Raw genomic sequence first — 15,737 nt, 5'->3', positions numbered from 1 at the left:
CACAAGCACGTACACACAACACTGCAATGGGAACTCAAGGTGAATTTCAAGTCGGCTGAATACTGTCGTCTCACAGTAGCCCATCATATAATCTCATCTACTGTAATTTGTGCGTGTGTGACTGTGTGTGACTGTGTGTGTGTGTTTTCTCTCCTGCAGGTCTGCATCCAGGAACTGAGTACCAGATCAAAGTCCAGGCCGTCAAGGGGAGCGTTGAAGGAAAGCCTTCCTCAGTCACTGGGGTCACAGGTCAGAAACTAATAAAGCTACTGTGTTGATGTCCGTCTAGCAAATTCAAATGTCTTAATTCCAACGACCCCGATTTGAATTTGAAACCTCCTCAAGGAACTCTGTGGATCCCTGGACACTACTTAATAATAATAATCTTAATTTTCCCGAAGGATTGAATCCTCGAGAGCCTCTGGTCTAACGTACATACTGTAGGTACTGTCTCTCACATTAAAATGTGAATTTGTACACTTTAAAAGTTAAATCAAATAGATTTAGCTGTGCACACTTAAAAGGATTTGTAAAATATAATTATGATGAGACTAGCATGGTTTTAATTCAATGCTTACTGTATTTCAAGGGGTAAATACAGTATGTAGGAGATTCTTTGAGCAGTCGCTTGAGATAATAAAACATAGTTTTAGCGAACGGCACACATTCCAGTTCTTTCTTAGGGCTGGAGAGGCATTGCCTCTGTCTGACCTCACACAATTTCACTGTGGTCAGAACGTAATAGAAAATACTCATAACATGTCAAGTATCATATCTGCCTTCCATAATGACATGACCCAGACAAAGATAATAGTTCAGTTATTGATACAGCTAGTAATGGGTCGTTACTTTTGGAATGTAGTCCATTACAGATTAGTTACCGGTACTACTACCCTCTTAAAATTAATACTTAATAAGTGAAATAATACTTACATTTCTTAAATATACTGTATGTTTTAAACTAGAATAGTGTACCTCATAAAACCAGGCAGTGTCCACTTGGAACAACAGTGTTGTTTACTGTCAAGAGTTTTAACTCAAAGTTCTTTAATTAAGCATCAATGAAGATACCATCTTTTGATTTCAAGCAAAGTATCAACATGCATGTGTGCCTTTCTGACCTTCTCACATTTTGATTAGAAACAATAATGTAACTGGTACATTAGATGTGCCAACACAGATACAATTTGTATTTGTAATTGTAAATGATTAGAGTTGTATGATTAGATAATTTGTTTTACAATCTGGCAGTGCAGTGGCATGTATTCTGTTAAGACTATTGAGACTTGACCAAAGATTTGCGACAGGACAAAACCGTTTTAAGCCTTTATATATTAGTCATACATGTATGACGACGACGTGTGATGAAATGAGGTGATTTACATGTTGCGAGCTTGTAGATTGCATATTTCTGGCGCGCGACACCGTCGTATGACGGAGCATAGATTAACATTAGAATGTTGCGGAGAAAAATAACAGCGGTCTGACCTACCCCGTACTTCCCAACCGTGGTCGTATAACTAATGATCTGATCATTATATCTGAGGTATCCATCATCCTTGAAGAGGATCATGATACACTATGTAATCTCTCTGGGATGATTCACATTGATTGCGCCAAGTGAAGTCCATAATTTATCGGGCCCGTCTGGCGCTATTGAGGACTCGTGGCACGACACTGAGCCTTCCTCACAGGTCTCCCTGTGTTGGACCTGACGAGGGACGTGAGGAGGAATATATTGAAGATTTTCATTTTAACAGCTGGGTCTGGGTAGACTGTCTCTTAAATCTGGGCTATTGGACTGACCATTACATATCTCCCACAATGGCACATTTTGGTCTTCAGTTTCTCCCATTAAACTTCCCTTTTATGCTTTCCCCCCCCAGTTTTCTGTCATTCTGTCTGTGTCTCTATATCTGGACTTTTCTCCTCTCTCACCTAAAGTGTGATTTGAATTCTGTTTGCAACTAATTCTCTCTGTTCATCTGGGTTGATGGCTCGTTTTTTTCCCAGACCCTTGGGCGGCCCAGTAAATGGCTTTCATTTACGGGTGTTACTTAGTGTATACCTCTGGAGCCTCAGCGCTCCTCTTTTGCTTTTGAATGCAATCAGGGAACATTCCGCCATAACTGTGTGTGTCTGACTGTGTGTGTGTCCTCCTGAGTATAAACACACGTCCGACACACGCACACTCGCCCGAGTAAGAGGGTGCTAATCTGCCCCTGGCAGTCGGTGGCTTGACTTCACTCCAATTTAGTCAATCCTTCATTTGGGGTGTTGCACGAAAAGGCTTAGGGGGAGATTTAAGGGGAAAGCACTTAGCTCCTTGTCATACTTTAAAGTTAATAGTCCCTGCTATTGGTTCAATATGGCTGGCAGGGCTCTAGAGGACTCAGTCACCTGTTAACATGTTACACAAAGTCCCACTTGGGATATGGTTACGGTATGCATATGAAAAATGGAGAGGGAATGGAAAAGGATAAATAAATAGACAATTATTATATTAATATTGAAGTGATAGAAAACACTTAAGGAAGTACAATTCAGCCCCAGAAGGGGGATGCTACAGTCACACTGTGGAATGACAAAATGATCAAATCAATGTTGTAGCCATTGAACAGTGAAGGTTGCAACAGAAGATCAAGATACAAATTGAGGAATTAAGAATAAATGTGAGTTGTGCGTGTGGAGGGTGGTTTGCATCTCTCTAGAATGTGTTCTACAGAGTTCTACAGTTAGAGGAATGCCTTTACCTTGCAACAATGTGTTGCAGTGAAACTGAGCTTTGTCCTAAGGGACTACTCATGATACATTATAATACTGTTCTAGACCGGCAATTTCCATCATCCCACCACCAGCTCTCTTCCCAAATCTTTCACTTCTCATCTCTTTCTCTCTATTTCTCATCCCTCTTGCACCTCTTTCATTCTTACCCACATTCCACTGCTCTCAGGACCTCTGCATGAATCTCCTTTTTGTACCTACCAAGAACAACGGCACGCTTTGCTTATTGGAACGACATAACAGGAGATGGGTTTTCAATATGACCGCCCGACAAAACATGTGCTAAATATCACAGAATTTATTTGGAAAAAGGGATACAAAAACACAATGACAAATAAATATGATAAATGATCTGACCTCGCAACTGATATGTGTCCACAGTTACGTACAGGAGCTGGCTAGTATAGCTTACACTGCATCGTATAATGTATATTATCATATTTTTGACAAAAGAAAAAAAAATGGCAACAAGAAGGCATGAACTACAGTGATAAGATGAGCGCGTGCAGACAGCCCAATGTCAATGGAATCTCTGCCTGGATTGGCTGCTAACAAAGTCAATATATGTGCCAAAGGACTATAAAGTCTATGAACACAACATACAGCTGTTACTGATTCTGAATTTGATTCAATAAAGATTACACTGAGGTCCGTATGCTGTAATATAATACAGATGGGCTTGGCCAAGGTAAAGAGAGAGAGACTGTTATAACAGATAATATTATCGTCTCTGGGGACCCTGCCGTGGCCCGTTTGGAGGGACAGCTTTCACACTTGTCCATCAATATGTTTTCACTTATGATATTTCTGCTTTACTGGAGTGTGTGGGGATGGAGACGAGAGAGAGAGAATGAGAATAACGTGTCAATAGCTTGAATTAAATTCAATCTGACAGTATGCGGGTGGGCCAGTGCCGTCCCTTTTCACTACAACCACTGGCCTTCAGTTGCAGAGTAGACAATTATACAAATTGTGGGTTTGCAAGTGAAACTGTGCATTTTACTATGGCTGTCAGTCACATCTCATTTAATAGTTTCCACTCTACACTCATTCATATTAATTCCCCTTTAAATTCGTTCTTTTAATTTCTTCATCATTTTGCAATGTCAGCGACATAGGGTAGGCCTATACACACACTAATGATCTCATATACTGTAAGAACAATGGAATTTAGGTTGAAAGTCGGTGGTTTCATTTGAAATGTGCCACATCTTTATTGAGGAATATTGAAATCTGCCCCATATCTCGAGACCATCTGACCAGTGGTCTTCAAACTTTGTATTGTCAAGGACATGAGGGAGTGACGTGCTGTGTGGTCTCTGCCCAACACGGTGAAATAACACAGATTGGAAAACTGCAATTCCGTACACACACTTAGGCACGATGCGGCTGAATAAGACAATAAACCTGTAAATGAACCCTTTATACATACCCTTTATAAAATATACACATTTGTTTCTTAACCCATTTAGACCGATTCTAAAAACACTTTCTAAATTCTGACCAAAATTTTATGGAAAAGAAAATATTTATAAAATAATTGCTACATAAATTATGTTGCTATACTGTAGCAACAATAACAACCTCAAAAGGGGTTCCTGGATTTTAAGTTATAGTTATGTATAGGCCGGGGGTTTCTGGTCTAAATGGGTAAATGAAAACTAACCTTTTCATGTCAAGGATTAGTCTAATCTGTAAAATTAACAGGAGAGATGATCAGAGGAGTAGAGTTTGAACCATTGTCATTAAGACCGGGACTGAAGTATGGATAGAGTTTGTCAGTGAAGGCGCAGCCAGTGAAAGAGTAGAGGTGAACTCTGGCCTCCACATCATAAAAGGACACCAGACCCTCCTCATAATCCACAAACACTCCCACTTTCTGGACATCCTCTGTTACAGGCAGGACAGCAGAGTCCATTGTACCTATAGTCCAGTAACCATCGTTGGGGTTCAGTGGAATCGCTCCCTTCCTATCGATGGACTCTCTGGCCACTCCTACATCCCAGGTAGTCTTCCCTTTAACCTGAACCTCATAGTAAAACCTCCCAGAGGAGAAGCTTTGTTTTCCCAAGACATTGCTATATCGAGTGAATCTCTTTTTGTTTTCTGGGACATTCTTCTTTAATTTTCCATGACTCACTTGTTTTCCATCCTCAGACAGGATGAGTTTGTGATGTGCTGTATCAGGGTCCAGAGTTACATCCACTGCATATCGCTGGATCCTCCTCAGCTCAGCATCGCAAAGCTTCTTAATTCCGTGACCTAGTGTCTTCTCCAGCTGAGCCACAGCTGTCCTCACAGTCCCCAGATATGAAGACCGAAGGACATTGACCTTTGTCCAGTCCTTGGTGGGTGGAGGAGTGTTAATGGATGTGAGGTTCTGGAGGAGGTGGAGGTGGTCTTCAGTGTGTGAGAGCTGCTTCAGCTCAGAGCTTCTCTTCTCTAACTGGGTGATTTCCTGTTTCAGCTCTTTGATGAAGCCTTCAGCCTGTTTCTCTGTTGTTTTCTGCTTCTCTTCGATCACATCAATGAGCTCAGCCTGGGTTCTCTCAATACAGCTGATCATAGCAGTGAAGAGCTGCACACTGCCTGCTATCTCTCTGTCTGCAGCTTTATTACTGAGCTCTACTGAGTGTTGGACTTCCTGAATCTTCCGTTGTCTCTCCTGGATCATCTGCTGAACTTCGGTCTCTGTCTTTCCCAGCTCTTCTTTCTTTCTTTCATATGCCTCTTTCAGAGATACAATCTGATGTAACCTGTGGTCTGACTCACTGCAGAACTGACAAACACACATGAGGTCAGTCTTACAGAACAGCTCCAGAGGTCTGTCATGTTTCTTACACAGAATGTCTTCCAGGTTCTTCACGGGGTCAATGAGTTTGTGTCGTTTTAACCTTAAGACTCTGTGATGAGGCTCCATGTGAGCCTCACAGTAGGAGGTCAGACACACCAAGCAGGACTTCAAGGCTTTGACTTTGGTCTCAGTACAGACGTCACAGGAGACATCATCTGGTTCAGCAGGTTCTGGGTTCGTGCTGGAAGTTTGTCTCAGCTTCTTTGACTTCTTCAACTGATCAGCCATCTCTGCGAGAACTTTATTAACAGAGGATTCTGGTCTATTACAGAAGGTTTTGTTACATAGTGGACACTGACACACATCCTTAGTGTCCCAGTAATGTGTGATGCAGGTTTTGCAGTAGTTGTGTCCACATGGAGTGGTGATCGGATCAGTGAACACATCCAGACAGATAGAACACAGGAACTGATCTTCAGACAGGAGACAGCTGGCAGACGCCATTTCTACACACTGAAAATACATTTGAAAAAATAATTGTTTAGTGTGCTGGAAATTATTTTGCTGTTAATCTGTTGCACCACTGGACAGATTGGTGTGAAACTTTGCTGACACACTCCCAGTAGGCCAAGGAATGCCTCATGGGGTGGCCCTATAAAAGGCCACTTCCCCTTTTAGCCTTCAACTCGTTTTCAAACATTTTGCTAAATTGGTGCACTACAACAGGGGTTCTCAATGTTTTTTGGCTGGGGACCCCCGGAAATGCTTTGGCCATGTCTTGCGAACCCTGCCCCACCCCCAATACAAATTGACTGCTACAATAACCTAAATAATAATAGCCAAAATACATCATTAATAAATACGAATATGAAACCAAACTAGATCATCATTAAGGAATGTGTACTATGTAAACTCTCAATTTCCATTATCCAGCCATTACATTTTTTTTTAAATGTGGCGACCCCCAGGGCGATCGCAACCCACGGGTTGAGAATCCCTGCACTGGACGCCCCAAAATAATGTGGCGACCCCCCCCCTGTTTGCCTTCGTTTCGTTTGGATCAAACCGTTGTCCGGATTGAGAACGGCTGATGATTGGCTGCGTTCTTCTTCTTTGGCATTTTATCAGAATTTGGAACACGTGATTGGCATAGAGTATTAGTGACTTTGGTCTCAGTACAGACGTCACAGGAGACATCATCTGGTTCAGCAGGTTCTGGGTTTGTGCTGGAAGTTTGTCTCAGCTTCTTTGACTACTTGAACTGATCAGCCATCTCTGCGAGAACTTTATTAACAGAGGATTCTGGTCTATTACAGAAGGTTTTGTTACATAGTGGACACTGACACACATCCTTAGTGTCCCAGTAATGTGTGATGCAGGTTTTGCAGTAGTTGTGTCCACATGGAGTGGTGATTGGGTCAGTGAACACATCCAGACAGATAGAACACAGGAACTGATCTTCAGACAGGAGACAGCTGGCAGACGCCATTTCTACACACTGAAAATACATATCCCCCCCCCCCCCCCCCCCCCCCCTGTTTGCCTTCGTTTCGTTTGAATCAAACTATCAAACCGTTGTCCGGATTGAGAACGGCAGATGATTGGCTGCGTTCTTCTTCTTTGGCATTTTATCAGAATTTGGAACACGTGATTGGCATAGAGTATTAGTGATTGGTCGAATGACAGGAAGTTGTCATGATCAGACTGATGACGATTGGCGTTTGGTTTGACTCGGGCAAATTCAATCAATATAATGATTGATTACTTTATTAACAGTTTGCAGAAAAAAGCACAGGAATTTTAAACCCAAGAAAGCCTACGGCTTGCTTCTATCCATTGGGGTATATGATATATGTATGAATATTATATATATATATATATATATTATTATTATTATTATTATATATATTAGGCTATGTTACGTTATTAATTAATGATATAAAGACACTGTTGCCCATGCAAACCACATAGTCCTACGGAATTAATTTGGATTTTGGATTTAATTAATAGGCAAAATTATCAATTCTCCCCCCCCCCCCCCCCCGCGGGTTGAGAATCCCTGCACTACACTGTGGTGCACCAATTTAGCAAAATGTTTGACTACAGGAAATCAAGTTTCCAGGACTCGGAACACATGGAATTTCTTGACAGATAAGTAGCTCATTGTCTACGGTGGATTTTTATTAAACAAAAACTGCACATAGAAGATAATTCAAGCTTTATGTAGGCCTACAGCTGCAAGCCTGCAATGTTGGTGAGTTTAACATAATACAATCAGATAGGACCTTTGTTTGGTTGAATTGGCTGTCAATAGCTGGTGCAACTCTAGATTCAACAACATATTAAAACAAATCTAGTGTTACTTGCAAATTGTGCTATAGGCAGAGATCTGCGGTCAGAGGAGCACACTTTGTGACTGATCATGGGCCATTCTGAATTATATGATTGGACTGGGAATTGATATGAAAATAGCTATGGCAAGTGGATACATTTTAATGTTAACATTATTCTCTCTTAATGGATCAGTATCTTTATTACTCACCTGTGGCTGTGTTTAGGTTGTCAGAGTTGTATGAAACGTTCTGACGTTCTGTTGAAAGGTTTTGGTTTTCTATTCTGTCCCTGTCACGCTGGCCACCAAACTTTTCACAGTTTACTTTCGTTTCAGTAGCTTTCCGTCACTGAGAAACTCCTCCTTGTGCTATAGCTATTTACCCGTTACTGCCACCTGGTGGGAAAACATTTACCATTTGAACCCCAGCATCTCAAAATCTAGGCTAGGGGAACTTTATCCAATAATTTCACAACGACGTTGTAAGCTTTTAGATTGGAAATTATTGGAAAGGTTTAAGAGGTTAAGTTAAAGTAGAAATAGACCTACCAAAATTACATTTTAAAATACTCTGACCTCTGATATAAAAAGGTTGTCCAGAACTATAATATGACAATGGATGTTTATACTGTAGATCTCCCAGAGGAATGCATGCATACATGCACCAATGTCATCAATATGAAGTCATATTGATGACATCACGGATATCCATAATTATATGGCCATAAAAGGGACACCGGCAATCTCCATAGCAGACAGACAGACAGACAGACACACACAGCGATCTCCATGAATGAGAATATGAGAACCAGTTGTCACTTAAAGCTCTGACAACTGCAAACCGGTAAGGCATGCGTTCCCAATGAATCGTTACCATGGCATAATGGCCTAGTTGAGATAATGACAATATACTGTCAAAAGGCTCAAGGGCAACTTTTATTTGCAGCTCAATCAGCTCTTCTTGCTTATGAAGACTCATTAACTGCTTGCAGTGCAAATGGACCTTGGGAAAAACGTTAAGTGAGAGAGAGTGTGTGTGCGTGTGCGAGCGTGCGTGCGCGTGCATGTGTGCATGTCACGCATCACTGTCTAACCCCAAGAAAAACAGCACGGCATGCATCTCCACTGTGACGGCCCCTGGGTATATTGTATGGTACTATATATTAGGGTGTATAGTATGTTATATTATGTGGTCTGGTGTACTTTATATATTATAGTTGTTATTCACTTTGGTTAGTTATTTATAGTCCTTACTTTGTTTATTCTAATTTCTGTTCTCCTCCTCTTGCAGTGGATTGGGGAGCAGAGCTGTCACATGACAATCAGTCAAGCGGCGGCACCTGGGCCCGGTGCCGACGCCCTGTATATAAGCCTGTCTCCCCAGTCCCTTCCTCAGCTCTGTAGTATTCAGTTCTCCTCTGCCCTTCTCCCACCATGCACCTTTTCAGCATTTGAGTTAATACATACAACACGCACACACATCTCACTCATGCATACACGCACTACACTACTGACTACTGATTTCCACACCTCATCTGTTTGACCTTTAATTTGGTACTATGATTTAACTTAATTCTTATTTTGATGACTTAAATAAATTAATATTTATTTTGAGTACTGTGTCTCCCCTGTATCTTTTGTTGTGTACTTGGCTCCCCTAGGCCAGGTATGTAACAGGTAACAACAAAGCCCCTTCCAGATACTTGCGGCTGGTACCGTACAGCAAGGCTAGCAGGGTGTAAATTATGAAAAACTGTCTGTTGCTGCAGCTCCCTTGGCTGGTGCTGTGCTGAGCATGCCACCCATAATGGATAAGCTGTTCTCCACATGGCCAAAGCCACGAGTGTTGTTTTGTAGTCTATAGTAGCCACTGTCGTGAAGCAGCTACTGAGGTGAAACGTCTAGCAAACCTTATCCATCATTTTTGCTGTGACGTTAGGGGCAAAATCAATGCAGTAGAAGCAAGAAGGGTTCTTGCTATAGGCAAGTACAAAAAAAAAGAAGGACCTGGGTCCGATTTTCTGGTAAATATAGTACCGCATGCATCCAAATGTGAGACACACATTTGTTACAAACGAATGTTTGGAATTACAAAGCGCCGTTGGCATTGAATTGCATTATTATTTTATAGTGCTCAAACTGCCTTGGCCACCAACATTTAGATAAATGGTTACAGGATATGGCATTGAGGTTGTTCACGTTCTAATAGCTGCATAAGTAAGATGGACAGCAAGTCGGCAACCTACAGCTAGTTGCTCCCTGTCACTTTGTGTTTATACGTGATGTGATGATTTTTGACAAGTGCTCACTTAAAACACTATTGAAGGAAGCTTTCATTTTTTTGTATTCTCTTAAGACCTTGCAGACAACACTCAACCCTAATATGATGTAAGAGATTATAAATTCCTCTTGAAAATGTTGTGGCTCTGTGATGCATCTTGTACTTTGCATTGAGCTGCTGACAGATTGCCCAACACTATAGCCACAAGGGCGAGAGAGAGAGAGAGAGAGTCGTTTTTTTCCTCTTCCTGAATGCATCATTAATCAGTTTTCATGATGCAGACAGCACAGTGACCTTGACCGAACCACCGAGGAATAACCCTAAATGATGATTGCTTTAACATTTCTTCTCACTTCCGCTCGGTCTCTCTTTCCTTCTCTTTGTGTGTGCGTGCACGCGCGAGCGTGCGTGTCTCTGCGAGCTTGCTTCACTGCACCATTCCCTTCATCTTGCGTAAAGCCTCTGCCACTGTGTCCCTCTCACTCCTCCCCCTCAAAACGCACGCACGCGTGCGTGCGTACACACGCACACAATTTGTCTCCTCCATATGTCTCTAATATTCTACCCTCACTGGCTTCCTTGCACAAACAGAGGCCTTGTGTAACTTGTGTTATAGACTCAGGCCTCCTGGTCTTCCCGCGCTCCCGGCGTGCCTATGGAGCTCAAACACCAGCTAGGGCTCAAACGCTTCTGCATAAAGCAGACACGTCCTGGTAGGGCAGCATCTGTTGTTGACAAACAGGGCAGCTGTTACCTCAAGTACAGATGTTTGCCTTCATGGTGCTGAAAGATGTCTGGGTAAAAAAAACGTCCTCACCAAATGGCACACGTTCTGCCATTGCAATTCAAGGATCTGAGGAAGTATCTGCCAGCTGAACCTTCTGTTGCTCGTCAGTGTCTGCACAATGGAACGCTCATGGTGTACCGCAAGCAGGAACATAATGAAATGCAGTGTTTATTCCGGGGGTTGCAGTTGATTCTAATACAGTAGAGCTTTGATGGGTATCCTGGAACAAATTTACATCTAAATAGCTGGATCGACGACAGAACCATTCTTTAACCTCTTGTCCCCAACACATCATCTCTCTCTGTCTCTCTACTTGTTCATGTTTTGTTTGTTCTCTTCTGTCATTTGTACTATTAACATCTGTGCCGATTTTGACGTTGTCAGCAAATACAACAACAATCTTTTTTCTCCTCCTCCTCCTCTCCTCTTCTTGAAACAGATATCGACGCGCCCACTAACCTAGTCACTATTGAGGTAACAGAAGATACCGCTTATGTAACGTGGGATCGAATCCAGGCAGAGATCGACGGCTACGTGTTGAGCTATAGCTCTGTCGAGGGCTCCAGCGCGGAGATCTCTGTGGGGCCGGACGGCTCCGCGTACAGGCTGCTCGGTCTGAGGCCCGGAGTGCTCTACACCGTCTACATCTGGGCTGTCAAGGGGGACAGGGTCAGCAGGAAGTCTTCTACACAGGCAGAGACAGGTAAAAACTGCTGCACCACAGGACGGTGGACAAAGGGCAGGGGAGGGGTGCTCCAATAGGCTGCTTATGACTACAGCGGAGGACGCTCACTTCCGTAATATGTAACATTTAAAGGCATAGCCTTACCCCCGCAACAACACACGGCGGCGTGTCTACAATGATAAATCACACACGCATAGTCTCCCTGCAAATTGATTCAGCAGGGGAACATGTGCACAGGGTGACCTGTGTACTGACCATTCATCAAATGCTCCCAGGTGGCGTGTTTTTTTTAAATGTTTTAAGGTAGATGGAGAGATGCTCAGTCTCTCCGCTTCTTACTTTGTTGTTGTATTTAATTTTTTCTACTCACCTCATATAGATTTTAAATCACAGACATTGATTTCCCTACTGTACAGTAGGCTATGTGTCTGTTAGTATTATTCTTTTCCCATAGAGCTTTATAGACTTCTTTTTTTTCCGTTCCTCTTCTTCAGAAATGGAAAATGTAGAGGTAGATATTGTACCCACCCGTTGCACTTTCCTGCCAAAAGGGAAACCTCCACTTTATGTTGAAGAGAGACTTTATCATAATTAGACTGAGAGGCCATGCTTTCAAAGCGGTTTAACTCTGGGCCTGGGGTCAGATGTCCATGAGAGAATGCAGCTCACACAACAACGCTGACCGAAAGGACCAATAGCGAACGAAAGCGTTTCTCCCGTCTCTTAAATTGGCTTCCAGCTAGGATGGTTACCAGCTGTGCACTGAGTGTACATTTCTTAAGGCGTCAAGAGACGCTTGTGGTTTGGAAGGCTGATTTGCATGTATCCCCAGTTTTTACACTCAGCGAACAGTCAGAATATAATATGTTATTGTATAGCCTGTGTTGAACAGGGAAATGACAAAGGGATCACTTTCCTTGTTCATTTCTCTGTCAAAGTGTGTGTGTGTGTGTGTCTGTCTGTCTGTCTGTCTGTCTGTCTGTCTGTCTGTCTGTCTGTCTGTCTGTCTGTCAGCCTAACTGTCCCATGGTGGATGAGGCTTAGATCAGAAGAAACAAGCTAAAACGGAGCGGGAAAATAATACATGCACCTTTTTCCCTTTTCTATTTCTTTCGACGTCTTTGCCAGTCTCTGTTCAATCTTTGTAGTATGTTTCTTCACTCTGCTGTTATTTCAGTACAGAAAACGTGAGAAGCATGCATGCTAGTTCCAATAACCTGAGTAATAAGTCAAACAGTGGGATTCCACACAGATGCTCACATCTGAGATTGGTTTGAAACCCACTTTATTGGATGCTGGTGGTGGTCGTGTTTGTGCGCGCGCATGTGCAAGTTTCCCCTGTTGGGCCTAATGAACTGTGACATATGCACCTTAGGAAGCAAAACTATATTCTTCCCCTTTTATTATTTATTTGTTGTAGCAAAATGTGTGCGTGTGTGTGTGTGTGTGTGTGTGTGTGTGTGTGTGTGTGTGTGTGTGTGTGGTTGTGTGTGTGTGTGTGCGTGTGTATGTTAGTGGAAGAGCAACATGGTGACAAAGTTGTGTGAGACATTTGGTTTGTCAAGTTTTTAGATTTTCTTCATATTGTCAGTGTGCCCACTGCTCAGTCAGTGCCGTTTTCAAATCTATTTTGAAAAATCAAAGTTCTGCATTGTCTCTGCACCAAGCAGAGGCTTGTGATCTCACCAGCATGACCCCTAATGACAACACCATCGTCTGGCTGTTCTCTGGCAAATGGAAATGGAAACCAATGAATTGGGAACATGGATCACCCTGTATATGCAGCTGGGCCGGATCTAAGGCTCATCCAGATTCATCTTTGGGCTCTCCAGGCGGCATAATGTGATACATTGATAACACTGACAGCATACATGGAGATTAAAGTATCATACAGCATCATTCAGTACTTCTCAAAAAATGACATTGACTAACAACAAGAAACCTTATAACCTCCCCCTACCAACTCAGAAGATATTAAAGAGGGTATGTGCGTGACATTATCATCATACCCGGAAGTTATGCGGGAACACCTACTGAGTGGCAAAAAACTACTTTCTGGCCTTGATAGCCCATACATCCATCAGAAAACTCCTATCTGATCACATTAAACAACGTTAAATGACATTCAACTCACGTTGCCACTCGAGTTTCCACTCACTTTATGCATGCACATACCCTCTATTAAAATGCATTAGTAGCTTATACAAACGTAGTTGCTTTACTGTATGTTTGCATAGAAGTAGTGTGGACTAACCCTAACTCCTTATGCAGACCTGGACACTCCTACTAACCTCTCGACCAGAGAAGAGACAGAGTCCTCTTTCCTTGTGTCGTGGGATCGAGTCCAGGCAGATATTGAGGGCTACATGTTGAGCTACAGTTCTGCTGAGGGTTCCAGTGAGGAGATCTCTGTGGGGCCTGACAGCACTTCATACAGGCTGGTTGGTCTGAAGCCTGGAGTCCTCTATACCGTCTACGTCCGGGCTGTCAGGGGAGACAAGTCCAGCAGTACGAGTTCTACACAGGGAGAGACAGGTTAATATTAATAAGAATCAATTGTTGTCTCCATTAAGTCACCTCTCAATGATCTGATTTTTGTAGACAATGCATGGCAGTTTGCTTTAAATGACCCTTTGTCAAGTGCCCGTGGTCCTGCCCCGCTTTGTGCCTCGTATTGATATAATGTACTACATTTCTGGACCCCAGGAAGAATAGCCACGCTTTTGCAAGTGCTAATGGGGATCCATAATAAAGTAAAGTAATTCTTATTTTAAACTTGGCCTCAGTAAAAAGGAACATCTCTGCCTTCTCGGGTGCAGTGTAGTGACTGGGCACAAACAGGTTTTTATTTCGTTTTTGTTATTTCTTTCCCCACAAAACTGGATAGATATTTTTCTAATCTTTAGCAAACTTATCATAAATAATCAGAAGGAGGCGGAACCTGCAGGGGCGAACAATAGGCGGAAGGAGCCCACTGGTTGGTCGGTCATTGAGCAATCAGAAGGCTGACAATGGGTCATTTTCCTTGCAATGGCAAAAGAATCAACACTTGTCGCTTGTAGTTTGCATCTAGTAGTTGTACTTACCTCACCTCACCCACTAACATCTCCCTCTAGAGCTGGACGCTCCTACTAACCTCTCAACCAGAGAAGAGACAGAGTCCTCTTTCCTTGTGTCGTGGCATCGAGTCCAGGCAGACATCGAGGGCTACGTGTTGAGCTACAGTTCTGCTGAGGGTTCCAGTGAGGAGATCTCTGTGGGGCCTGACAGCGCCTCATACAGGCTGACTGGTTTGAAGCCTGGAGTCCTCTATACTGTCTACGTCCGGGCTGTCAGGGGAGACAAGTCCAGCAGGAAGACATCTACACAGGGGGAGACAGGTTAATATCGATCTAAATAAAAGTGACTAGGCTTAATCCATTGGTAAGTTTCCAGGTCTTCGATGATTAGGTATCCCTGCTGCAGTCTAGTCTTAAAATGGTATCAATTGTCTCCATTTAATCACCTTTCTAGGGTTGGATATGTTGTAGAGACAATGCATGACAATTTGCATTAATGTCTTGCAATGGGAAAAGGAACAACGCTCGTAGTTTGTACTTTGTAGTTTGCATTAGTAGCTGCACTTGCTTTACCTCAAACATTAACATCTCCCTCCAGAGCTGGATGCTCCTACTAACCTCTTGGTCAGAGAAGAGACAGAGTCCACTTTCGTTGTGTGGTGGGAGCAAGTCCAGGCAGACATCGAAGGCTACGTGTTGAGCTACAGTTCTACTGAGGGTTCCAGTGAGGAGATCTCTGTGGGGCCTGACAGCTCCTCATACAGGCTGGTTGGTCTGAGGCCTGGCGTCCTCTATACTGTCTACGTCTGGGCTGTCAGGGGGGAAAAGGCCAGCAAGAAGATGTCTACACAGGGGGAGACAGGTTCATATTAATAAGATTCAGAATGATTAGGTTTAATGGTCAATTGACCGATACCTAATCAGTATTCGATGATTAGGTATCTGTTAAGGTAAATTTCAGCTGTGATTGTGTCTTAAACATTGAACCACTCCTCTTCTCTCTACTTACCTTTCT

The 15,737-nt window shown here is 42.8% G+C and overlaps 2 protein-coding genes across 9 annotated transcripts in view; one reads left to right on the top strand and one right to left on the bottom strand.

Moving 5' to 3' along the window:
• The window catches only part of tnn (tenascin N), a 52,548-nt gene that overhangs the window by 19,344 nt on the left and 17,467 nt on the right, over positions 1 to 15,737 (top strand). For 5 of the 8 annotated variants that reach the window (XM_080778591.1, XM_080778589.1, XM_080778586.1 and 2 more), the window contains exons 8-12: positions 160 to 249; positions 11,418 to 11,681; positions 13,935 to 14,198; positions 14,780 to 15,043; positions 15,321 to 15,584. In XM_080778591.1, coding sequence (XP_080634717.1) covers positions 160 to 249; positions 11,418 to 11,681; positions 13,935 to 14,198; positions 14,780 to 15,043; positions 15,321 to 15,584 — 1,146 coding nt within the window. The remainder of the gene's footprint in view (positions 1 to 159; positions 250 to 11,417; positions 11,682 to 13,934; positions 14,199 to 14,779; positions 15,044 to 15,320; positions 15,585 to 15,737) is intronic. The other 3 variants (XM_080778592.1, XM_080778590.1, XM_080778587.1) reach the window with 1 other exon arrangement.
• LOC308325874 (E3 ubiquitin-protein ligase TRIM21-like) lies at positions 3,137 to 6,088 on the bottom strand. The gene has a single exon (XM_080778607.1). It carries the CDS (start codon positions 6,080 to 6,082, stop codon positions 4,472 to 4,474), a length of 1,611 nt encoding a protein of 536 aa, XP_080634733.1. The 5' UTR covers positions 6,083 to 6,088; the 3' UTR covers positions 3,137 to 4,471.

The sequence above is a fragment of the Protomyctophum bolini genome (genome assembly GCF_963924005.1).
Source record: "Protomyctophum bolini genome assembly, chromosome: 12".
Taxonomy (NCBI): Eukaryota; Metazoa; Chordata; class Actinopteri; order Myctophiformes; family Myctophidae; genus Protomyctophum; species Protomyctophum bolini.
Note: the sequence above shows the minus strand (reverse complement) of the source record. Positions and strands in the feature narration are given on the sequence as shown.